Source organism: Siniperca chuatsi, linkage group LG18 (genome assembly GCF_020085105.1).
Source record: "Siniperca chuatsi isolate FFG_IHB_CAS linkage group LG18, ASM2008510v1, whole genome shotgun sequence".
NCBI lineage: Eukaryota > Metazoa > Chordata > Actinopteri > Centrarchiformes > Sinipercidae > Siniperca > Siniperca chuatsi.
In genome coordinates, this window is record NC_058059.1 from 28,146,508 (window position 1) to 28,173,351 (window position 26,844).

Genomic DNA, 26,844 nt, shown 5'->3' on the forward strand with positions numbered 1-26,844 from the left:
ACTTTATTTTACTTGATTTATTTTCCATCTTATGTTATGCATTCTGTGTATTCTATTGTCCTCTTTATTATTTATTTTCCATTCATTATGGATTCTAACCCTGTGTTTATGTTCATTCTACATCTATTTTCGTGTGAAGCACTTGGTGCATGTAATTTCTTTATTGTGAAGCACTTCAAGCTGCATTTCTTGTATGAAACATGCTATACAAATAAAGTTTATCATTATTATTGCAACAACACTGAAGGCTGGGAGATTCATGACTTCCAGTGAAACCATGACACTGGGTCATTGTCGGTCAGTTTCATCATTGTAGGCCATGGAGTGTGTTAAAGACAGTGAGTGTGTTGTGTTTGTCATACACTCATCATCTGTGTGGAGCTTCTGCTTCAGCTTCTCCATCTTCTTATCATCTCTCAGCAGAGTCTTGTCTCTTTTTAGGGTGCCTGTGGTCTCCTCCTTCTTCTCCTCACCAATGTCTCGCACTAGCGAGTACTCATCATAGTTTGTAATGCCTGACACACAAACAGATTCAGGTTACTACATTTACTTTCAATTTCACACTGCAGGATCAGCACAGAAATGAAAACCAGCCATTAACCAGCAGTGTCAACATATCTTGTTCTGGAAGTGATGCACTGCTGGACAGACAAGCAGAATGACATCAGGGCAGAAAGCAGCCAATGGGCAGACATTATTTCCAGTTGCCCAGGTGACGCGTGAGCTGTGTGTGACAGAGCTGACCTATTCTAGCACAGATGGTCATGAGCATGTCGCTGACAATCTTGGAGTCGTCCACCATGACGGTCTTCACTGTGCCGTCCAGCATGCGGATCTTCAGAGGCCTCTGCTTCTTCTTGTACTCCAGAGTGTCCTGGCAGACAGAGGAGACAAGTCAGGAGCTCTGAGTTACTACATGTCAAAATGCCTGACAGATCTTTCAGGCTTGATTGTCCATGATACTCTGAAATCCCCTAAACAAACCAGAACTGATTTGGATATTCACAGATGTAAATTTTTCAAATCACCTTCAAATAAGACATTTTATAAAGTCTCAGGGTGCTATCCCAGCTCAGAGGTGAAGAGGAACAAACAGGTGGGAGGTTCATTCAAATGAGGCAGTTGGTATTTTGGTGGCAATGGGGCCTTTGTGCTGAGAACAGACATCTCAGAACTCCGTCTGCCACTCTGCTGATTTTATTAACAAGAGAAAACTAAATACCTACATATAAATACTGAATAGTTCCTTAAAACACTCTCCAGCCAGGAGAAGTCTTTAAATCAGCACCAGAAGTAATGTTTAATGTGGTTAAAGCAGGAACGTCAGTGAATCAGTCTGCATTGATCTTTAAATGAATATGAGTGATTCTCACAGTATCTGTTGTCCACAGCTGCTTTATACTGTATGCATTACATCTCTGCAGCCAGTGCCGCACCAGAGCGCAGTGCCATTACGCACTCCACTGAGTTCACCTTCATTTAATCACGTGTTAACACCACCAGGCTGCTACAGAATAACCACACGCATCAGACCGTTCATGCAGGGGACATCGGATCACAGGGGCTCATTAATCCTGTGCATCACAGCCTCCTTTCCAACTTAAAAAAGTCATTTGTGTTTCATGTTTCATTCCACTAATGCATGACGATGCACATGCTGCTGTGTCACATTTTCCGATATGATGTGACAATTTACAACATGACAATTAAGCATGAAAAAGTGTCAGATTGATGCGATCCCCACTATTTTTTATAATTTGGTTCTAACATCATTCTACTAATTAACTGTTAAAAAACCCAAACCATCTGTCTCTGGCTGCAGATCTGTGGTCCTGCTGTTATACCTCACTGTGATTGGCTCAGCTGTTTCAGAGCGATGAGAGCGATGGTGTGATTGGCTGAGAGAGTATTTATTGAATCACCACACCCTCTGATCCATATTGACCTTCACCCAGCTCTGTAACACTTTGCGCTGCTGCACCTACAGGAACCGAAATAGCAGGTGAGCTCAGAGATGCCCACACAAGCCGAGCACCCAAGAACTACACATAATACACTTATGTGATCAAAATGGGACTCTAAATGGGAGGGCAACATATGTCAGCAGCTTTATTATTATTATTCATTAATCTATCACCACTGGCATCCAGACAATGTTCCCCAATATCTCAAAATCTTTACTAGTACAAAGTGATAATTTTGTTTACACATTTCGATCCCATCACAATAGCCAATGATTATTCAACAGTACTCAATATATCACTGGACAGCAGTTTGCCCAAAGTAAGGCTGGATTAGCAACTGCCCCAGACCTCCAGGGGCACCAACAGATCCAGGCTTTTTAGTGTGTTAACTGGTTTGCTAGTTTAATTAATTTAATTGGTTTGTGTTTGTTTAATTCATCTCTGAAATAGCTTATGTAATGTACTACAAAAACAATGTCAACTGACATGATAAGGGCCTTAAGGGTGGTGCTGCTTTGTTATCAGAACTAGAGTCCATATGTCAAAACCTAGTTTCTGTTATTTCAGTGACGAGTTCAGGAGCTCAGTTTTTTCTTGAATAATGTTACAGATATTACCTTTGATGCATGCTGTTTTTTTAGAGATTCCTGTATATTTAGTCAAAAAATCCTGTAATTGTTGGGGTCCCCACAAATTTCCTTTACAGAAGGTGGTTTGCACAAGACTCTGTCCTTTTGCCACTGCAGACACTAACACAGGATTTAAATTATGCTGGGCACATTTTGTCATCCTCCCAGTTTTCCATCCTTCCATGTATTCTCTGTGTGCTAAAAGTTTAGTATTTGTAACATTTAGTTGTGCGTAGAGTGTGTGCGAGAGTGACTCACCCCATTCCTCAACATGTAGTAGTCCAGGGCCTTTCCTGCCTCCAGCCAGATGCCTTTCTTTGGGTCTTCATCAGACAGAAACAGCCCATAGTCATTGGCTGCAGGAGGAAACTCAGTGAGTCACTGCAAGTGTTTCTTGGCGTACATGCACATGTGGATATTCAGCCGCTATGGAGCTGCTATTGTCTCAATTACTTGTGCTGGATGTAACTTTTAAAATATGTGCACTAGCTTCCCTGTCCATGTTAACCAGGTCAGTGGGTCTCTGGATGATCAGCGCCTGTTTCAACACATATCTGCTCCAAACATATCAGGTTGCACATTCAAAATGTGACCACTTGTCTCTAGAGGGTTAGACAGGAGAACTGGACCACTTAATATGCTGGAGAGTAGAAACAAACTGTTGAATTAGGCGAAGTCGGAGATACTGGCTTTAACGCTTTGTCTTTCTAAATGTGAAATGACTTACAGGTTGGAACAAGTAACTCAGAGAGCTGTTGTTGAAATAGCTTATGTAATAAGCCATAACTCTGCATGCACGACAGCTAATGTATCTGTGGAGCAGAGGGCTATTCTCAGTTTACAGCAACATTTTCAATTGCAGTTCTTCTGTAGAGCCTGTAATCAAGTAGACAAAGGGAACAAGGCCACAGTTCATCTGCTGTTAGATATTCTCGCCTGCATTCTACTGCATAGTCTTGGTTGCTTTGTACCGTGCTGTGAAAAAGTATTTGCCCACTTCCTGATTTCTTCTATTTTTGCATATTTGTCACACTTAAGTGTTTCAGATCTTCAAACAAAATTGAATAAAAGACAAAGACAACCTGAGTTAACACAAAATACAGTTTTTAAATGATCATTTAATTTATTGAAGGAAGAGAGTTATCCAACACACACATCACCCAAGTAATTGCCACCTTAGTTACTCATTCAACCAATGAACCAAATTGAATTGATAATTGGGTTCAGTTAGACTGGACACAATCAGCCTAGATTACTGCCAGCCCTGTTGAACATCACTTAAATAGAACTTTTCCAGCAATGTGAAGTTGGCTTAAAGGTCTCAATAAGCAGCACAGTATGCCGCGATCAAAAAGAAATTCCAGAAGAGATGAGAAACTAAGTTATTGAAATATCAGTCTGGAAAGGGCTACAAAGCCATTTCTAAGGCTCTGGGACTCCAGTGAACCACAGTGAGAGCCACTATCTCCAAATGGAGAAAACTTGGAACAGTGGTGAATCTTCTTCAGAAATTCCTCCAAGAGTGCATCGACGAAGTCACCAAAGAACCCAGACGAACCTCTAAGGAACTGCAGGCCTCAGTTAATGGCAGCGTTCATGATTCCACCATAAGAAAGAGACTGGGCAAAATGGTATCCATTGCTAACCAAGAGGAACATTAAGGCTCGCCTCACATTTGCCAAAAAACTCATTGATGATCCCCAAGCCTTTTGGGATAATGATCTGATGACTGATTATTCAAAAGTGGAACTTTGTGGAAGACATGGGTCCCGTTACATCTGGCATAAAGCTAACACAGCATTCCACAATAAGAACGTCATACCAACAGTCAAACATGGTGGTGGTAGGGTGATGGTGTGGGGATGCTTTGCTGCTTCAGGACTTGGGCAACTTGCTGTAATTGACGGAAGCATGAATTCTGCTCTGAGGGAGAATGTCTGGTCATCAGTCTGTAATCTGAAGTCCACCTCTGAACAGCTCAAAAGAAACAAAATTAAGGTTTTGCAGTGGCCTAGTCAAAGTCCTGAATCCTATTGAGATGCTGTGGCATGACCTTAAACTAGCAGTTCATGCTCTAAAAACCCTCCAATATGGCTGAATTACAACAATTCTGCAAAGATGAGTGGGCCAAAATTCCTCCACAGCAATGTGAAAGACTGATGTCCAGGTATCAGAAACCTTTGGTTGCAGTTGTTATTAAGTTTAGGGAGGCTCTGAAACGTGTGATAGATTTGCAAAAATATAAGAAATCAGGAAATGGGCAAATACATTTTCATGGCACTGTACTAATTCTACACTGACGTTTTACTCAAACTTCCACATATTCAACACGGTAGCATTTCAGTACGTTTGACACTTTGGATGATAGGCTGGAGCTGTGTTTTACATGCTGAATGTAAGTACCAAGCTTCCATCCTCCACTATCCTCTACCATCAACTGAGTACGGTGTCAAAGGCGCATACAGTACAAAGAAAACATGAAGAGTGCAAAGCTGCTTCTTAATCTCTACAACAGTCTCCAAAACAAGCAACCAGATGACTTGGATAAGGGCTGGGTTATGCTAGAAAAGAACTAGTTCATACGATGTATTGTCAAATCTCGTCAGAAAGCAAAAGTGTATATAGTACGCTCAAAATTGGGGTGAAAAGCCAGCCATCATAGAGAGGGGGGAGACGTACTATTGTTTAAATATGGGGATAACAGCGCACATTTTCAGACAGTCTCAATTCCCGCCACGAAGTTGTTTGCCTCCGTGAGCTAGTAAAGTTGCAGTTTACCTCCATGTCTGTCCCGACTCATAATATATGTAGTGAATACTTGGAAGGAATTGAATTTTTAAAAAAAGGTATAAAGTGTATTTTTTTTGGCTAAATGGAAGTTATCATTATATTGATGATACATATGTCTGATTCCAGTGAATCTACATTGTTGAACTGATTAATGAAGGATTATCATGTACTGGCTAAACAGGTACACATGTAGTTGATTACTATGTAAAGATGGATTCTTTAGCGTGTAGCTGCACAAAATGTGCAGTTAAGGTGTTGAATAACGGCCAAAAAAGGGGTTTTCCAGGACATTATGATGTCACAGTGAAGTTGACCTTTGACCTTCTGGGTAAAAAATGTTGTCACTTCATCGTTGTAGCCATAGACTGACAGATGGACAACGAGATGGACAACATGAAAGCTCCCCAAAAGGGAAGCCAAAACATCTCAATCGCCCCCTGGTGGCTGGCTGCAGTACAGGTCATATAAACCCTGCCAGCTTCAGTTTTGTGGAAGGTAAGAAAGTAGGATGTTTCTTTTATCTACAATGATTGTCTAACATACACGGGCATAGTGCTCTATTTGAAAGTATAAACTCAAGTCACATTAGCTGATAATCTTTCATAATATACAATTATGTGGTTAAATTAGGTTAAAAATGATCAGCTGTTTTCTTTGTCTTCTCTAACCAGAAAAGGAATGAAGCTTAGCCACAGTAAGACAGAATACATGTGTGTCAATGAGAGGGACCCAGGTGGGACGGTGAGGTTACAGGGAGCAGAGGTGAAGAAGGTGCAGGACTTTAAGTACTTAGGGTCAACGGTTCAGAGCGATGGAGACTGTGGGACAGGGGTGAAGAGGCGAGTGCAGGCAGGTTGGAACGGGTGGAGGAAAGTGTCAGGTGTGTTGTGTGATAAAAGAGTATCAGCAAGAATGAAAGGAAAGGTGTTGGAGACGGCGGTGAGACCAGCGATGTTGGACAGCTTAGAGACAGTGGCACTGAAGAAAAGACGAGAGGCAGAGCTGGAGGCAGCAGAGCTTAAGGTTCTCTTTGGGAGAGACGAGGACGGACAGGATCAGGAACGAGGACATCAGAGGGACAGCTCATGTTAGACGTTTCGGAGATAAAGTCAGAGAGGCCAGATTGAGGTGGTTTGGACATGTTCAGAGGAGAGACTGTGAATATATTGGTAGAAGGATGCTGAGGCTGGAGCTGCCAGGCAGGAGGTCTAGAGGAAGACCAGAGAGGAGGTTTATGGATGTAGTGAGAGAGGACATGAAGTTAACTGGTGTGAGTGAAGAGGATGCAGAGGACTGGGTTAGATGGAGGCACATGATTCGCTGTGGCGACCCCTGAAAGGGAACAGCCGAAAGGAAAAGAAGAAGACAGGAAGACTATTGACCCATACGATGTTTCTTTCAACTGATAACTCGAACATTCACACATGATTGAAGATCAAATTAATGTCACCGCTGTTGTTTTTTAACCCTTTTTCTAATGCTCGACTTACATCACATTGAGTGGCTAGTTAAATGTACTCCAAGAGTTGGAGTACAAAATGTCATTGTTGAATGCTGTTGAAATTAGTATCTGTCTTTAATAAACTTTGTTACAATTTCAAATTTGAACTGTACATGCCTTTATGTCTTTTGTACATAACAAGTAAAAACATTTTACCCAACTGAGTCTTCTCAGCAAAACTTGTTGACAACTCCAATCTATCTCACTCAGCAGCTTCATGCCTCGTGTCACCTCGCAGGTTACACAGGGCGGCACAAATTCTCACAATTTTATCAATTCTTGGTGCAAGGTTGATTGGCACCACCTGTGAAATAATTGTGAAGTGCTTTAGTCTGCATACTAACTCTCACATTAGCAGTCCTCCTTGTGCTGGTGGTGTCTTCTTCAGAAAGCTGTGCCCCTTCTTCAGTAAATGTAGGTATTGTGAGTTTCACCTTCCTTTCACACAGCAGATCTGGCGCCTTAAAACTCTTGTAGTGAGTGTGTGTGTATATATGTGTGTGTGTGTATATGTGTGTGTGTGTGCATGTGTGTGTGTGCGTGTGTGTGTAGGGACAGAGATAGAGAGAGAGAACTCACGCTGGCCGAGCTGTGCCTCAGGAACTCTCTCCCTGATGATGCGGCAGGCATCGTAGACCATGGTGGAGGGCTCAAACTGCATGGTCTTCACCACGTTCCCCACGCCGATCTTTAGTGACAGGGCCACCATGATTGCTGCTCTGCACCTCCACCCAACTCACACCTGCACGATGCCCGATAAAGTAGTTAGTCAAGACAAATCAGTCGTATTTGTATAGCCCTATATCACATTCAATGTGTCAACAAATCAACAGTTCTGACCCAACCCAAACTCTTCAAAGACAAGGGAAAACTCTTTAAAGAGGAACTCCACCCGAAATGTATTTTTTTGCGCTGTACACATAATCACATAGATTCTTGCTGGCATAAGATGACTTTTCCAACAAGACACGCGTTGTGTGTAAAAACTGCTAACCTTCTGAATCAATTAATTCAGTTTGTGAGCTTTAGAGGTGTTGGCAGGTAGATTTTATAACCTTTGGACAGAGTCAGGCTAGCTGTTTCCCTCTGGTCCCAGCGTTTGTGCTAAGCTAAGCTAAACAGCTGCTTTCGGTAGTTTCATTTTACTGTACAAACAAACTGCAGCGTGGTATCGATCTTCATCTAACTAATTTCCCAAAATGTCGAACTATTACTGTAACTTTTAAGCCAACATGGACAAGAAGTCCTAAAAGTGCTATGGATGTAGTCATAACAGCTACTACTCTTGCATGTCAACAAATCTATCTCCATGTCCACTGAGCAAACTCAAACTCAGCTGATGAAGACCGGTAATATGGTTGAAAGCTCTGGAAAAAGCTAATATGTGAGCCTTTAGCTGAAGAGAGTGGTGTTAGTTTCCCTTGAAATTAAATAAAGGATTAAAAACCTTCACAAACCTCTCAGACCCACTTTTGTTAAGATATTAAATTGAAGGAACATCCATAATTTTTTATTTATTAGTTTTCTTATATTCTCGAGTGTCCAAATATTTCACTGTAACATGTATGCAACTATGTGAAGCCAAACTGCTACAAGCATTTTTACTTATTTTATTATTATATGTTCCCCTTTACCTCTCTGGATATATATAGTTACGTTATGTCTCTTTTTTCATAGCTATCCCTTGAAAATGAAAAGAAATAGACTGAATCAATCCAACTGAAAATAAGGCTTTTGTTTTTTATTCTTGGCTTTGAAGATGTGCCTTTTTTTCTTACTGCTGATATAGCCATTTGTATCGACTGTGGATGTAATAACAATGATTTTTGACATTAAAAAAAAACTTCAAACTTGTTTGGGTCTTTAGTAAAAACCACCAAAAATAATACAAAAAGCCACTTTTGTATTAATGTCCCGGAAAATCTATTATTTTGGCTCTCTCCTAAATGAAGTTCAGTAAAGGGAAGTACATCCCAACAGTTCCATCTTCCTGCAAACTCATCTTCACTGAGGGAATTTCTAAATGATTTTCTTACATTTCTCAGTACAGAGTGTGAAGCTGAAACACCAGTTGTGTTTACACGCACACGAGAAACCAGAGGCCGGTGAGAAACCCAGTTCAGACAGGATCCTTATTTAATCAAGTACAAGCTGATTACTATAAACCAGACTTCTATCCAGCTGGTCAGTAAACAGATTCCCCTCATGACCTCTATTCCATGTTGTAGCAGCACTGTCATAATTTAAGAGTATAGCGGTTATTACATTGCAAACTATGGCTGACCCCTAAACATCCAGGATTTGTCAAGAGTCCCCATTTTGAACCTCAAGTTGTCTGTCAAAGCATTGTATCATTGTACACAGAGCAACACAGCATAACATCATAGCAGGCTATAACACGTTACCAACTGCATCTCGTCTCAAAACGACCTAACTGGAACAAAGAGAAGGGCCGAGCAGTGCAACACACGGCCGCTTCCTCATTCTGCCCTCTGCTCGCTCTGCTGCTGGAGCTGAATGTGTGCTGCACTGTACACTTCACGTACGCGTACTTTACTTCAGTATTTCCATGACATGCTACTTTATTAGACTTCCCTCTTAAATGTAGTGAAGGAGAAGGATTTTTTTAGGATTATTTTTGGGGCTTTTTGCCTTTATTTGATAGGGACAGCTGAAGAGAGGCAGAAAATGGGAGGGGGGGGGGCACACGCAGCAAAGGGCCGCTGCGGTGAGGACTCGCCCCGAAGCATGCTTTTCACTTCACTCCATTTATCTGACAGTTATAGTTATTAGTTATTTCGACATCATGATTTTTTACATACATTGTTATAGTTTGAACTATCCAACAGTATGTCCAAAAGTTCATTTTGCTCCACTCGACCAGCTGCAACATTTCAATGCAGCTCACACATTAATGTAGTAATAATAATCAAACCATATAATATATAATGATATGACACTGGCAGAACTGTTCTGCTGCATAACGAGTACTTGAACTTTTTTTTGCTGATAATACTTTTACCTAATTAAGATTTTAAATGCAGGACTTTTACTTGTCAGGGAAGATTTTTACATTGTGGCGTTGCTACACTTACTTGTGCGCAGATTCATACAGAAAGAGAAACATATAGCTGATAGGCCCGTTCGGCTCATTCCACGGTCAGATGATGTTCTGGAGGTCAGAACCGTGGACAGGCCGACAGACGTTCTCAGGCTACCGCTGCCTCTAATGCCCAACATTACAACGAGAAATTGAAAATTAGCCAACGCTGCACGGACACTGATCTGACACCAAATCCACAGGTCAAAGGTAAAACCAGACTTACATGTAGGCGGCGACAAGCGTTGCGTGTGGGGCAGCTGCTCTGCATTACAGAATTAAAGAATCTGCTTCTCCGGGCCACACATGAGCAAATGCACACGTGTGCATGTCTTTTATACTTGTACGGATTGGGGGCCTGACGTACGTGTCCACTACGAAGCACTGTCACGTTTATCGGACCACAAAGTGCAGAATATGTAGCAGGAAACAGGAATCTGTTTCTCCCCGATGACAGAACACACAAACCACTACATCTGCGAAACAAACGCGAAAGAATTTGAATTCATCTACATAGTTGGACGGGACGGTGACAAGACAGTCAACCGTAAGTGTCTTGAAGAGAAACTTACTGTCCTCTGCTCGAAGAACATTTGAATTTAACATAAGATTTCTACACACAGGGCATTTACTGAAGAGCACCAAAGAAGGCCAGTTTCAGTAGTTTCCATCTGCCACGGTTATTATTGGTTTGGCAAATGTTGAAGGGAGAAACTGTGACAAATAAATGACTGAAGTGAATGTCAGGGTTTCCCACAGCTATTTACTGCAGCCGCATCCAGAAACATCAGAAGAAAGTATTATTACTTCATTACTGAATCGACTACAGCGGCGTTCTGCTGAGCGGGGGTGTAGCGTGGGAGCAGCTGCCTGCTGCTGGAGGCCAGGTTGATGAGAGCGCCGAGACTGAGCGAGCAAAGTATGAGCTAAAAAACGCCAAGACGCTCTGGAGAGCCGAGGGCAGCTGCAGATCCGGATAATGATAATTCTCTGTGGCTTCGTCACTACGAGCTACGCCTTTCGCACCGCATGTCGTTGATTAAAATATTGATTAGTGCAGCTTTAACCTTTACTGCAATTGATTACAAAATAAGTTGCTAATTTTATGACAACTCTTTAGAAAAGCAGGTGCAAATAGTCATTTTGGGCTGCAGTAACTGAGCCTGAGGGTCTGTCGAGTGGTTTCTTTTTAGAGCTGTTTGGAAATGCCATCTGAAGTGCAGAGAGACGACAGCACGGCACGCGTTGGCATCGAGTGTCACAACACAGACGCCCTGACAGCCTCAGCCTCACTTCCTGCTGACACCGTATCGCCCCCCGATGACAGGCAGATGGAGCTGGGGTGTGTGGCAGGGAGGGGATCAGATCTCAGGATACAGCTATCAAAATGAATGCTGGGAACTGTAGTAACTTAAAAATAGACTTAACTAGAAAATAAGCAGCAAAACTGCCTGTGCATTGTACCTCCCAAAACGGATCCACAATGATAAAGTTAATTCATTATTATACTTCAACAGGGTCAAAAGGAGCGGAGCCACAGTGAGGAGTGGCAGCTGTCCTTAGATAGCAGTCACTGCAGTTTCTGCTTAAACTACTGAAAGTCAAAGCATTTGCAAAATTCACATTGCTGTGCAAGATGTGTATTTGTAATATGTGACTCACAGTTGACCCTACTTTGTAAGTTGCTTAATAAAATTAAAAGATACTGCTGAGTGTAAGGATGGGATCCATCTCCGATCACCTCATGCTGTTTGCCTGCTCGCTTTCAATTCACTAAGATCCACTTTAGGGTATTTAAAGTAGAAACAAGGTGGGTGCAGTAAATACCTGATGTAAAGCGGTGTTTTAGTGACAGCCCTCCTGCCCAGTCAGCGATGAACTCTGGGTTTCTTCTCTCGGGCTGAACACAAGGAAAGACACAGACCAGGTTACAATCTTTTTATCAAAACACAACAACAGACCCTCCGGCAATTTGTGATCTTGCAATTTCAAGATTTCAAGCAAATTCAACCAATCCCCACATTATTTGCAAGAGCGTACAATTGTGACATATCCTGTTGAACCACTGTGGGAGAACGACTTCGTGCACGAGGCTCAGACATTTTGAAGTATACTTAACTTTCTTGGCAAGAGTTAGATAAGGTTAATACTGCTGTCACGTCTGTACGGCAAATATGAAGCTACAGCCAGCAGCTGGTTAGCCTAGCTTAGCACAAAGACTGGAAACAGATGGAAACAGCTAGCCTGGCTCTGTCTACCAGCACCTCTAAAGCTCACTGATTAACACGCTACGTCTCGTTTGTTTATTCCGTACAAAAAGCAAAGCGTGAAAACAACACGCGCCTTCAGATAGTTTTCAGACCTGCAAATACACAGGTGTGTGCCTTTCTAAATCCTGTCCGATCAACTGAGTCTGCTACAGGTGAACTCCAATCAAGTTCAAGAGATATCTCAAGCATGATCAAAGCAAACCTGAGCTCAATATGGAGCATCATAGCAACGGATCTGAATACTTCCGCAAATGAGAGATTCACTTTTAGGGCGTTACTGTGTGTAGAATTAAATGTATCGTTTGTATTCTACAACTAAATAAAGTGAGCAAGAAGTGCAGGAGTCTGAATACTGAATGTGACTTTCAGAGAGTCCAGATCATGTTGTCAGGGCTTGTAAATATTTTACTGGCTGACTCTGGCTTTCTCTGCAGCAACATGTTTGACCTCACTTCAGGAATCTGTGCAACGTGCACAGCTCTCAGCCTGCTGTCACGCAGCACAACATGCTGATACACAGCAGCGCTTGGAGCTTCTCTCTGCTGCTTCTTTTGTTTGGTGGCTCTCATCAGACTGGCAAAGATGAAGTAGCATCTTCATTCAAACAGCTATTAGGCTATTTTAGTTTGGAGTTGGGGGGGGGGGTGTCTTGGAGCTTCCTCTACTGGAATGACAGGGTTCTTGTGAGATCCCACTCAGTTGTCCTGATGTCATTTCCTGTTTTAAAAAGCCCTTCAATGCCATAAAAGGGCATTTGAGCCATTTGTGTACTCCCAGCTCTGATTCATCAGGGAGCTGTGCATCCTGTCTGCAGTGGATGGAAGGACAGTTTGTTTGGCCAAAGGAAAGATAAGAGGGGACTCATCTATAGCTCATTCAAGTATGTATGTCACACGTGCTACAAAAGCCTCCCTATTCAAATGCTCCTCTATCTTCAGTGGTTGTCTACAATAGTATTATTAAATATTAAAAATGATTCAACATTTAGAAGCACCCTTAGGACCAAAAAGCTGGGGCCTCTCTGGCCTTCCACTCTTGCAGTTTGATAAGTATCAAGTCAAAGTCTGGAGACTTCAGAAAATATACTGCGGATGCTTCCCACTCCACCCTGACTGAAAGAGGAAGTGCTGAGTCAGTAATTACTGCAGTTACTGAGAAATGAGGAAGAGTGCACTAAAGTCAACAGCAGCCAATCAGAGAGTTGGAGGGCAAACACTGATCAATGGATTTTGTGATTTATGACAATGTTATAAGCATGTACACTGGAACAACACCAACTTATAATCTTGTGTTAAGTGGTTAAGACTTAGAAATATAAATTCTCAGCATTTGAAGTAAAACATTCAGTTGTGGCAACAAACCAAGCCAGTCTCTTGTTCCAATAAAAGGGAGTCCATAACACAAAGTGAGAAAGCTCTGTTCACTCACATTCTTAGTTGTGGAACCATTTCAGAACTATATACCTACTAACTACTATATATATATATATATATATATATATATATATATATATATATATATATATATATATATATATATATATATATATATATATATATATATACTAACTATATATACTACATACAATATTTTATATTGTGTATATCTATCTATCTATCTATCTATCTATCTATCTATCTATCTATCTATCTATCCACACACACATATATTATGTTATTGTCCTTTTGTCTTTTAAACCGGTCTTTGGGGTTAGGGTTAGCCTTGCTATTTTTGATTCTACCGCACTTTGGTCAACTGTTGTTGTTTTTAAATGTGCTTTATAAATACATTTGGATTGGCTATATATATATATATATATATATATATATATATATATATATATATATATATATATATATATATATATATATATATATATATATATATATATATATGATGTGAACAATGGGTGCATTCCATTTCGGCGTTCTAATGTCCTGGTGCTGTAAATGCCAGTTCACATACTGGGTCAGATCATCTGGATCTGGATCAACTGCTACTGTTTCTCGACCCATTACCAGACGTCAGCACTAACCTTGTATGAGCAAAAAGACAAAAAGATGACACATGGCAAAAGGTTTACATATACAGTACATTAAGCATCAAATATCGGCTCATAGCAGCTACTTCATCAGTGCTTTAAGACCTTTCTTAGCTGACTTCACTTGCTGTCAGTCTCCCACTGTAAAGTGTCATCCTGAGGCCAAACATCCTGTCTATGTCTGACAGTTAGATAGTGTACGTCTCAGCCTCTATCTCATGTCCTTCAGGCCTGACCAGCAACAACCAGAGGAATATTATAATAACTTATCTTCTTATGCCAGAACAACATATATTACTGTCACAAGTGCTCTCTGTAGGCCCTCTGCCCGTCATCAGCCGATGCCAGAAGCTTGTAACAGTATATGTTACAAACAACCTGTTCGGTTCAGGGCTGAAACCAGTCCTCAAGTAACTTGAATCCTAAAAATCATCAAAGCTTCATTTAATCCATATAACTATATACAGCGCGCTGTGTTTCACACATATGATCATTACTGTGGCACAACGCGCTGACGCTGTGTGATCAGAGACGTTCAGAGCGTCTTTGGTGTGATCTGACAACGCGGTTTACAAGAAGGAGGAAGACAGAAAGAGCGTAGAGAAGAGACAAAGTGTCCCCCAGAACTCTGCACAGTGCGCCTGCTGTAAAACTGAACCAGCCGACCACAACAGCTCGATGTCTCTGCTTCAGCATCTCTGCAGAAAGCAAAACGTTACAGTAACATAACGTGAATCAGTGTGGTTTGGTTGAAGATATTAACCACAGAAAATAAAATGCTGCCGTCAGTCTTCATTCATCTTAATATTGCGACAGTCGCAGTTCCTGTCCGCTCGTTTCTGCCACGAAGAAGACTGAAGGCTCACGTTACTGAGCTGCAGTCAGGCTGAAACTTTAGGATAGAAACCTTTTTTAAAGCAAAAGCTGTTTGTTTTTGCATTTCAGAACATTTCTTTAAAAAAAAAAAAAGAATGTAATATGACACTTAAATGCACTAAATGGGTTTAGTTTTGACAGATAGTATTATTGTTTGCAATTTAAGCAATAACAAAGGAGATTTTCCTAAAAAGGAAACCAATTAGTTGTTCATTTTAGGAGACCTGTCTGATTTTCTCTTTTGTATATTTACTATTGCTCTTTAATAAAGCAAAAGTTTTTCTTATCCAATGAATCGACAGAATAATCGGTAGGACACTCGATTACTAAAATAATCGATAGCTGCAGCCCTAGTTCAGTTCATTGTACAAACCTACATGAATATCACAGGAGGAGATGTGCTCACGTCAGGTACAGTACACGCATGTGAGCAAACATAGGAATAAACTTAAAGTCATAACTGACCATTTTGAACTGTGCTGGGCCCCTGCTGGTCTGACTAAAATAGGCAGTTCTATATTTCATATGAAAAGAGTGATAAATTGATGCAAAAATGTCAACAGATACAAGTGACTGATGACTGCCCTGTGTTTCACTCAGGCACAACCAGAAAGTCCTGTAGCACCAAAACTGTCAAGGACGTCACTGTAACTGAGTTATCGATCTCCCACAGCCACACCCGGCTGGTCAACCCGGCTGTTCTGCCGAACCTGCAGACCGAGCTGGTGAGACACACTGCGACAAAGGCCAGGAGGACACGTCACTTCTCTACTGAGTGCAACATAAGTCTAAGTATAGTGAGTTACTATAGGAATGTTTGGAAGTATGAACAATTTGATTCAACAAGTAAACACAAATAAGGTCTAAATTGGAACGGACACGTTAGTCGATTAATCGATTAGTCAATTGACAGGGGGGAAAAGAAAGACTATTTTGATAATCAGTTAATCGTTTGAGTCATTTTTCGCTCAAAATTGCCTAACAATGATTAGTCCCAGCTTTTCAATTGTGAAGATTTGCTGCTTTTACTGTCTCATGTGGTCATGAACTTGATGTGTTTAGGTTGCAGACAAATCAAGCAATTAGCCGACATCTCTTTTTCTCTTGAAAAATGCGATGAGCATTTTTCACAGGTTTCTGACATTTTATACACCAAACTAATGTTTTATTAATTGAAAAAAGAGTCAACAGTTTGTTTATTGGTTTTTAGTGAAAGGAGAAGACAGGTGTTCTTTTACCTCTGGCAAACTGAGTGACTGCTGGTTTTATGTTGTTAATTCATTACCTGTCTCTGTAATGGCTGATCAAGGGCCCAACACAGACAGACAGACCTGTTGCCGTTTGCTATATACGCCCTCAGAAAGGCAAACCCATCTCCATCATGGTTTTCATTTATTTTGGTAGTTAATAGTTTAATAGTTGGTAGCAATCTATAACAAAATGATATGCTTATTCTGCATAAACTGTAAATAAACTAGAAAAAAACAGTTAATTTAAAATGAATCATTTCTTATTTTCTTTGGTATTTTGTCATGTACAGATATGCAGTGATGATTGCTGGGTAACATGTATGTTGATGTTGTCCAATGTCAAGTCTCTATTTGATCATGTGACAAGACGATAGCTAGCTTAGGCGCTATCCATGGTTCTGATAGCTTTCTCGTTGTCCTCTCTACTTTCCCAATAAAATAGCCATATATATATATATATATATATATATAGACATACACACACACACACACACGCCTAAGTTAGTGAATTACCAGAAGTGGAACGAGTACTTTGCTTAAGAGTTAATACCACAATAATGCTCTTGTGAAATGAGGTGAAAATCCTACAGTCGACATTTCTCTTAAAGAACATTTTCGCTCCGTAACATGGACAAAGAAATGATGTCAGGCTGAGGCTACACAGACCACAGCTGTTAGTTGGATACATTATTTTGGTTTTGTATCTTCCGGAGATCTGTTGGTAATGACAAAGAGGTGAAACAAGACATCTTCTCCTTTCACTAACAGTGTATTAGTGTTGACACAGTAAAGCAGCAGAGCAGAAGTAAAACAAGCCGTGGTAAAGAACAGTTGACCACAAGTTCACAGTACACATACAGCTCTTTGCAACCAATGAGCTCTACCGTCTCTGTTCCCAGCTGCACTCAAACATCCTGTGTGATGGTGGCCTTAACCAGCCCTGCTGCCTCTGCTGCTGCAGCAGAACAACACCGACTCTCAGTCACCAAACACCCTGCACACAAGTCGATCAACCCGTATTAGGGGAGTGATGCACAAGACACTTTGAAATCCTATTTGAGCGGCCAGAGCGGCCGGGCCGAAACGCATCTGTAGAAATCTGATTGGAATCGCACTTCAAACCACCTCCAAATGTGGCTCAAAATGTATCTGGATACAGTCTGGATATGCCAAAAAACAGATTTGGCCTGGCAGTCTGAACAAGGCCTTAGACTAGTCTACGGATGAAACAATTACTATTAAAATTATTAAAAATCCTGAAATTCTCTGCTTTGACGCTTTGTAATATTCCACTGAACTGTTAAGCTGTGAGGGAACATGTGACAGCCCATCACCTTCTCACTAACAGCTGCCACTATGTACTGACCGCATGAGAAGTGAAAACGCTGGCAGCGCTGGCAGCAGTTCACTGTGAACGCAGCAGCACATCTGCGCCACACAAGCAAAGGGCCACATTCTGCAGGTGCTTTTGTTTCTTTCACTTCATTTCACTCATATTTACTCTCGGTCTTTAAAAAGAAAAGACTTTATTCTTATCTAGTTACTAGATCCAATCAACAGGACTGATCGACAATGTAGATCTTTTAGCAGTTGTGATCTACTAAATGTATCAGAGCTACAGTGGGACCACAGCCATGCGTGTCCCGTTGCTCTTACCACCAGCTGTGAAAATGTCTGAAAATCTGTTCTCTCATTGCTCTTCAGCTGGAGTGTACAGGTGAAACTACATGGCCAAACGAGGCGTAGAGACGCAGTAAAATAAAACATGTTCTAATCCCGTGTCCTTGTGCCAGTGTTTGAGTATGCTAACATCTAAATCCCTCTCCTTTGTCTTCTTGCAAAATGGTGCAATATTTTTGATGACTCACCTTGAACTCAGAGGCGTAAACATACATCTATCCAAATTTTATATATATGAAAAATAACTTTAAAGCAGCCAAAGAATGGCAGCTCCGCTGGCGTCTTGGTACCACGTTTATCCACAGCAGCTCTTTACGTTTAAGACGCAACTGTGGAGCCGTCGCTTTCTGTGCAGACATGAAAAAGTCATCTCCTCTGTCCAACTATGTGACTTCTTCTCCAAAACATCATCAGCCTGCGGTGTCTTTGGCTAACTCTGCCAACCCTGCTGCACCCTGCTGTTGGGACTGGCTGTTAGTATGCTGTCCAGCAATGTAACAACAGCAGACCAGAGGTTTCTTCTTTGTATGGAGGAAATGTTCTATCGCAATCAGTGTTGCTATCGCTCGGCCCTAGCAGGGGACTGACTTAGCAATCACACGCACTCTCCCTTTGTGGCAGCTCATCAGAGCAGCATGCTGGGAAAAACCCTCAATCGGTCACAATCAGCTGCGCTGACGTCAGTTTGAACACATACAGCGCCTGCATCAAGTTTAAGCTAGTTTAAAGTTTGTACTGACCACTTGGACTTGTACGAGTAGCTCTGTGATCAGACAGAGCCGTTACCAACTTTAGATTTTTCCTCACTACATTTCAGAGGGAAATATTGTACCTTTGGATTATGGAGATAATGGAGCCCTTGTACATTTTGGTATTGCTACTTATACTTGAGTAAATAATCTGAATCCTTCTTCAGCACTGTAAACCCCTCTAATAAACCCATTTATTGACAGTTCAGTGCAGTCATTACTGCTACATATTTAGCAGCGCGACATGAGCCCCAGACTGTATAGCTGCTCTGCTGCCTCCAGCCCAGCAGAGGAATTCAACTCCGCATTCCTTTGGAATACCAGCATCAGAACATAGAGACAGAGAGAAAGAGGGACAGAAGAAAGACGAGAGGCTTCGTTCAGCCTTATGTCACTGGCAGCCAGCACAACAACTAAATGCAGCCGATCCCAGCAGAATACAGGAATGTGAAGACGGAGAGATTCTGTGGCAGAGGGAAGATAACATCTCGTCTACAATTTGAGACGGTTTTCAACTCAGAGGAAGTCCACTATATGCAGTATATGCAGTTTATATGCCACTCCCGGTATATATTCACTTCAAACACCGACATAAAATCGGTTATTGTACTTTATATAGCATTTCTTATTCTCTCGCCAAACTGACGTTATTGTGGAAAGTGGACGTTGCTATATTATCAAAGCACTAACTACTCACACATTCTCACAGAATTTATTTGAATGAACAGAGATACTTTCTGGGAGATACTTTTCGGAGACTATGGAAAATGACCTTCTTCCACCCTGCTGTGAATAATGTCTGCAGAGCTTCCTCTCAGGCTGCAAAGGGCCTGAGCACAGAGGCGTGGCGTGTTGCACAGGCTTAGGGCAACCAGTTTGTAGCCTGAAAAATACTTTAAAGAAAGTTTTACTTAAAGAAGAAGTCAAATTAGTTGTGTAAAAATGTAAAAAGCAGTTTATTTAAAATGGAGTATATACATTAGGCATAATTTCCACGTCAACTATACATTTACATCATGTATGATAGCACACATACAACAAGTGGAAAACAAGGGTTTGGTTTCTGTCATGGTGTACTCGTGTGATTATTAGTCCGTGCTTCTGTAGGCCTGGGCCCTCTCTAGCCTGTAGTGCTGTTACAAACACGAGTCAAGAAGGACAAAATGATGCTTCTCACTCAGCAGGAAGTCGAACACAGTGCGGATCTGACGGATCCCAGACTGGACAGAGAACCCACCGTCAGCGGACCAGCATGGTGGCGTACAGCACTACTGTAGCAGATCTAACAGATCTTATGTGACTAAACTGACTGATTACAGCAGATGCAGCTCTGCGGAGGGGAGGGGGGCTCTACATCTAAATGGATGTTGACATCACCTGCTGTGACTATAACCATACACACTGTATTTTCAAATCACAGGCAGTGTTTCCCTCTTAATTAAAAGTGAAGACATCCACAGCACACACCGCTTCATTGAAGTAATTCAGTCCCGTAAAGATAGCTCCTCTTCTGAGCCTTCTCGCTGGTAAAGCACTCTGCAATGATTCCGTAACACCGGCAGTGTACAGCGTTTCATTCCTCCATCGTCGACAGAAGTGCCAGCTGAGCGCAGGGCTGCAGAGAGACACCTCGCCGAGCGGAGCGGGACATCTAGCCCTGCCTCCCAAAGTAGGATTTTGGGACACAGGGACACCCTTGTATTTGACACGTCTCTAGGCCTCAGGCCACGTTATTATACTGAACATAGTTCTATGCCAAATTTAGAAATATTAGTTGATGAATGCATGTTGGAGTATGACATGCCACGTTGTACACATTCAGCGTGGAGAGAATGAGTGGAAGAGCGTTCGCAGTCCTTAGTGTTGACGGCCGAGACGCCCGAGGGCCGGTGTCTAAACAGCACTTGAGCTCAGGGAACGGCGTCCCCTCCTCAGGCCTTCTGAAGCGCCTGCTACGCCGTTTGTCTTGTGTTGGCTGACTACAAGCGGCTGCTCCAAATGGTCAGTAACGTTTGGAGCCCTAAAAAAGACGTTGTTGTAACACTGTGGCCGAGCATGTGAGCAGACAAGCAGCCGCTGCCTCAGTCTCAAAGTGGGACTTGAGCGACTTGGCCGCATCACAACGAAGTATGGCTGCACCCGGTCGGATACAAGCTGCAGCTTAAACACCTCGCCCACAATCCCCCGGCGACTTTATAAAACATAGTGCTGACGAAGAACGTCAACAGAGCAGACACGTACGGGGAGAGAGAAACAGGAAGGGGCGGGGCGAGCAGGTGTGTGTGTGGGGAAACTGAAGGGAAAAGCGAGGTGAGCAAACACAAAAAGAAGGTGGAGAATTAAGTAGAATTAAATGCTAACATGAGAAATAACCTAGTAGAAATACGCTAATATATTGATTTATTCTTTCAAATATTGTAATATTTTCGATACACAAATATATTTTTGTTGCAGAATAATGCCCTGCAGTACGTACTTTGTTTCCAGTTACATTTGTTTGTTTTTAAGAGAAAATGATTGAATAAAATATTGAAATATTAAATGAGACAAGGTTTTGATATTTATTTTGGGTAAATTAATTGTTGTATTAATCAAGTAATAAAAAAATCATCTTTAGAATAATCGACTAATGGAAGCAATCATCGTTACTTTCAGACTCTTCACATGTCTGCTTGGAAAGGGAAATGAAATGCTTGTTTTCTCCCGCTCTCTACGCCACAGTCAGTTTCTGTGTGAATAAATAAACCAGAATGCTCGAAGCAGGTCGGTGGTGCTGGCAGATCCAAATTAAATCACCAGGATTCGCAGGAACCTGAATATTGGTGAATACGTGCACAGACTGTAAAATACTCGGGTCAAACATCTTCTAAAATGCCCTCACTCCTTCATATGATCTTGAAAGGAATCAGCTCTGGAGAGTTCTCACTGGTCTGACTGAACTCCCCAGGCATCTGACACAGGCTTGGGAATTGGCTCCGGTCTAAAACAAATTATTTCTTGTGCTGGAGGAGTGGCAGCACATGTTGTCTTGACCAAATATGGCTGAGTGAAAACACTACGGTCTGATCTCTGCAGCACACTGGAATGAAAAGCAGCTTTCCTTAACTGGTGTGAGAGTGGGCCGTGACACAGCACACGGACACCTATCCAGCAGAGCTGTTACTCTAGAGGCTGGATATGCGTGGCTGGTGGGTTAGTCCAGCTGCATGACTTACTCATTACAGGCTACGCTGTGCCTTACATTCCCTGTAGATTCACTTCAAACCCAACCCATCCACATCTGACTGTCAAACATGACTAAATATATATTATATTATATTCAAATGTGCTATTACTCAAGTTTCACTCAATGACTTTGTTAATGCTAACACCTCATGTGTTAATCTAAACTAACTTCATGCACCACACACTTATCCACGACAACTAATATCCCTATCCATTTAAAGTAGGGGTGCGCCGATTGATCGGCCGGGCCGAACATCGGTATCGGCCGATATTCTGCAAATAAGATGACATTCACAGACGGCAGCGGCCGATGTTTACCTGTCGTGTCGCATCAATTTTGCGCTGTCTAAATGCCGTGTTGGTTATTTGCAGTCGGACTCGGACAACAGTAGCTAGCATACCCAGCTGCTGATTCAGAGAACGAGCCACTGGCTGGACGCGACTCGGGCACGACGTAAGAGGGCAACAGCTGTGGCGCGCACACGCGTGGTTTTCTTTTCAAATGAAAGGAAAGAAAACGTCCACTGTTTGAGACTATTACACTGTCTTGGAGAAAGATCAGCGACGTGCAGATTGTACGACACGTTCCAGTGACATTTCAAGAGTGGTACAAGCAAGAATTTCAAACACATAAAATCTCATCACCCATTTGAAAAACAAACACGAAGAAGCGCACGATTACCGGAAAGCCGATAAAAAAAACGGAGCGATGAACTGGACACCAAGAAAGCACAAACCACCACCAGCAAGACTCAGTGCTTGATAACTGCAGCATTTGAAAGAGGGTCTGAAAGGGGGACTAAGAGGGCGACGGAGCTCATCGCTTCAGATGACCGGCCTCGGAGGATGAGGGGTTTCGAAGCCTGATGGAGTATACGGACAAAAAGAATGTTTCTCATTGAGTAGGTAGCTGTGTAGCGGGCTAAAAAGGCTTTTGAAGCAGTTATTTTAAAAAAAAGAAGAAAAAAAAAAAGAATCTTTTTCATGTGAAATGAGGTTACTTAAAGGTTGTTTCATAAATGTGTATGATTGAATTTGTGCTCCTTCAAAAGGTAGTGTAATGAAGTGCTGAATGACTATAAAACAGTTATTTTTTATAATGAAGATTTCCCCGGCAGAAAAGGGGGAATAAACAACAACAAAAAACATCGGTATTGGCATTGGCTATCGGCCAAATTGTTATTTTAAACATCAATTTCACTCCCTTAGTTACTGTTGCTAGTTTGGACAAGCTTGACGAAAAGAAACATGGTGACGCCGGTTCCGTTTAGCCGGGTTCCGTTTAGCCGGGTTCCGCAGTGTGTATTAGTTTCTGGGCATCAGGTAATATACCGTCAAGAAGCCGACAGCAAGGACTACAGTATGGGATGGAAGGATATATTCACGATAATAACTTTTATGAACAAGGCAAAACAATGCAAATTGAGACTCGTTCCGGTCTCAACGAAAAAGGGAGAAGCCACACAGTCTTCACAGTCAACGTTGCTCTTATCTATATACGCCGTGTATATCCAAATAAATAACACCAAAAGTTACTGTGGGGCGGCACGTAGCCTTACAGAGATAATAGAAACCAAGCAACGTTAGACTTGATCTTTTCTGGTTAATGATAATTCATGTCACCTTAAAAATGTCAGAAACCGACCTATCAGTCCTTTTCAAATCTCTGACGTTACCACAGAAATAAGCAGGAAACTAACCGGGCCGATGTTGGTGATCTGACATTAGGCAAACTCCTCTTGATGTATCTTAGTTATACGTTAGCTAGCATTTTGCTAACATCAGCTAACTTAAGATGTGACTACATGTCCAATGTAACGTGCCCGTGAAGACACATCACATTGTAATAGGTATCGAGTGTCGCTTTTCCAGGTCCCACAGCAACATCTTTTAACCATCTTCTGAATGTGCTGATGTGCTGAACAGCTGAGGAGAGACAGGAAATGTGGGGGAGAGAAAGAATGACATGCAGCAAAGGGCCGCAGGCCGGATTTGAACCCGAGGCCGCTGCGGTAAGGACTCAGTCTCGTACATGGGGCGCGTGCTCTACCAGGCCAGGTTCCCGGGGCGCCCCATGCAGCCCCGAATTGACTGATACCAGATTCCCACTGTTGCTAAAATTAACACATATTTTGGCTATTTCTGTACAGGCATTGCTTGTTCTTTATTGGCTGATAAAAAACGCTGATACAGATATAGATGTAATAAGTTAATATCAGTCGATAACATCTGCTGGCTGATTTATCGGCCCGGCTCTAATTTAAAAGGTTCCCTGTGAAACACCAAATGTAATTATAACTGAGTACCTTTAAAGTCTCATTTCCACCAAGCAGTCCAGTCTAGTTCAGTTCGTTACACATTAGAACAGTTATTTTCACGTTTCCATTGGCAAAAGTTGTGGATGGTACCAAAAGAACCACTCCATTCTGTCCCGGTTTCCCCTCTGTTGAGGTTCCAAGCGAGCTGAGCTGATACTAAAAAGGTGGAGTTAAAACACTGCTGACCAGTGATTGGTCGGAGAGAATCGGAGCAACCAGAGTCGTCTGATGTAGGATTTCCCACACTCCTGTTTTTTCAGCAGTCTTTTGTCTTGCTGCCTGCAGCCTTTTTTTCTTCAAGCTTGTCTCCTTGTTGCGATAAACAACCATATACCGAGAAGAACAAACATTAGATGTCCTCCATTGTGTTCTTGTTGTTAAAAGAGCAGCGTAGCAAGTGAGAGAAAGCAAGCGGCAGAAAAGTGACGGTGAATGCGAGCGAAGCCGAGGAAAAGGTCAGCTGTAAATGTACAGTGTATGTTACAGTGTGTCAGGTAATAAACGCTGGCTTCTGGCTTAGGTGTACTGACACACCCTGGAGTACACTTCTACATCACTGCAGCAAGGTGAAAAGTCAAACCACTGGAGGTCAGCAACAACAAGCTTTTCAACTAATGTTAAAGGTCCAGTGTGTCACAATCAGGAGGAGCTATTGGCAGAAATGGAATATAATATTCATAAGTCTGTTTTCATCAGTGTATAACCACCTGAAAAGAAGAATCATTGTGTTTTTGTTACTTTAGACTCAGCCCTTTATATCTACAGAGGGAGCGGGTCCCCTTCCATGGAGGCCGCCATGTTGCACCGCCATGTTTCTACAGTAGCCCAGAACGGACAAACCAAACACTGGCTCTAGACAGAGCTGTTTCGCGACCACCGTAGTTTCTCCTACATGCTTGGAAGGGGAGGGTGAGGCGAGCGGGCTTCAGATGGCTGCAAACTGCAGTTTCACCACTAGAGGCCGCTAAATCCTCCACACTGGACCTTTAAGTTGCTCTAACAGAGCAACAGAGAATCAAATCTGCCGGTTACGGACAACAGTTATCATTTCAGCTGGTGGTAGCTGGCTTAAAAAGGAGAAGCCCAATAACGTTACCCACCTCAGACGTATTAAATGTAGCAAGTCTGTCTGCTCTCCCCTGCCTGTGTGGTGGCGAGGGGAGGACAATGGCCAGCTGCAGAGTTAATGACCCCAGTTCCTCAGAAAGGTGAGGAATAGTGCGTGGCAGATGGGTTACTGTCACACAGTAGGTAGGTCCTAAACATTACATTGTGATTGTTCACTTACACCTGTGTCACTAAATGTTCCATGACATATTGTGCAAAGGAAATACTGACAGATCACAGTGCATTCTGGGTAAGACGTGCCCCTCCTCCGTTAGCCCTCGAAGGGTCAACCTTGAGTTTTGAGAGTCACTTGAAGATGGTAACTGGGGTTCCTCCACATAGTGAGGGGAAGCCAGTGAGGGTGGTAGTGCTTTATGAGGACATTATTTCTTTACACTCTGTAGCTGGTGACGCCATGTGTCACCTTACCCTAACCCCAGAGGAGGAGGAGGAGAGCGGTCTTCACTCTGCTGAGGCCAACAGTGGGTCACAGTGCAGCAGAAGTGGCTATGTCAACACACGGGGGGAATGAATAAAAAGAATAACCTCAACAAGCAAACAATGACTACTTTCTTGATCAACTGCAGCTTCAGATGAAACAATGAGGAAGGAAAATTACATTATTGCATGTATGGCTTCTCCAATGTGAGGACTTTGCTGCGTTTCTCTGTTTATTAGAACTGTAAGGCTTTGGACTGTTGGTCAGCAAAATAAGTCATTCCTAAGTATCGTCGGCATTTGTCAATATTTTGACAATGAATCAAATTTTAAACATCATAAACACTACAAACACCTTAGGGCTGTAACTACTGACTAGTTTCATGATCAATTAATCTGATGTTTTTTCCCTGGTAAATTGATTAATGCTTTTGTTTACAAAATGTCAGAAAATAGTGATAAATGGCCATCACATGTTCTCAGTGCCAAAGGTGATGGTGTTACATTTTGTCTGACCAACAGTCCAAAATCCAAATATATTCAGTTCACAATCATAGAAAACAGAAAAGCAGCAAATCCACACATTTGAGAGGTTGGAACCAGAGGATGGTTGGCATTTTTTTAAACTGTTGTGAATTAATTTATGGTCGATCAACTAATCGTTTCAGCACTAAAACACTTAGTCAAGTCAACAGCTTTAGTTTCTACGGCCATTTTTTGGTTAATTCAGTTTGTCTTTAAAGACAGCTTCATCCAGACTTTCCCCTGTGCTTCTGCCCAACTGAGAATTCAGTAATAGTCCACAGTTAGAGTCACTGCAGTCAAACTATAATCACCGTTTCGTCCATTAGGTCCAATCTTCTCTATGTTTAAAAGCCACCAAGAGCTGGATCAACATGTTATTAA

The 26,844-nt window shown here is 42.1% G+C and overlaps 1 protein-coding gene across 3 annotated transcripts in view; it reads right to left on the minus strand.

The window, feature by feature from the left end:
* tln1 (talin 1) overlaps window positions 1-26,844 on the minus strand; it is a 95,121-nt gene that overhangs the window by 66,625 nt on the left and 1,652 nt on the right. For 2 of the 3 annotated variants that reach the window (XM_044174871.1, XM_044174869.1), the window contains exons 2-6: window positions 11,812-11,884; window positions 7,464-7,626; window positions 2,852-2,949; window positions 745-874; window positions 363-515 (exon numbers count right to left, since the gene is read on the minus strand). In XM_044174871.1, the coding sequence (XP_044030806.1) occupies window positions 363-515; window positions 745-874; window positions 2,852-2,949; window positions 7,464-7,593 (511 nt within the window). In that variant the 5' untranslated portion in view covers window positions 7,594-7,626; window positions 11,812-11,884. The remainder of the gene's footprint in view (window positions 1-362; window positions 516-744; window positions 875-2,851; window positions 2,950-7,463; window positions 7,627-11,811; window positions 11,885-26,844) is intronic. The other variant, XM_044174870.1, reaches the window with a different exon arrangement.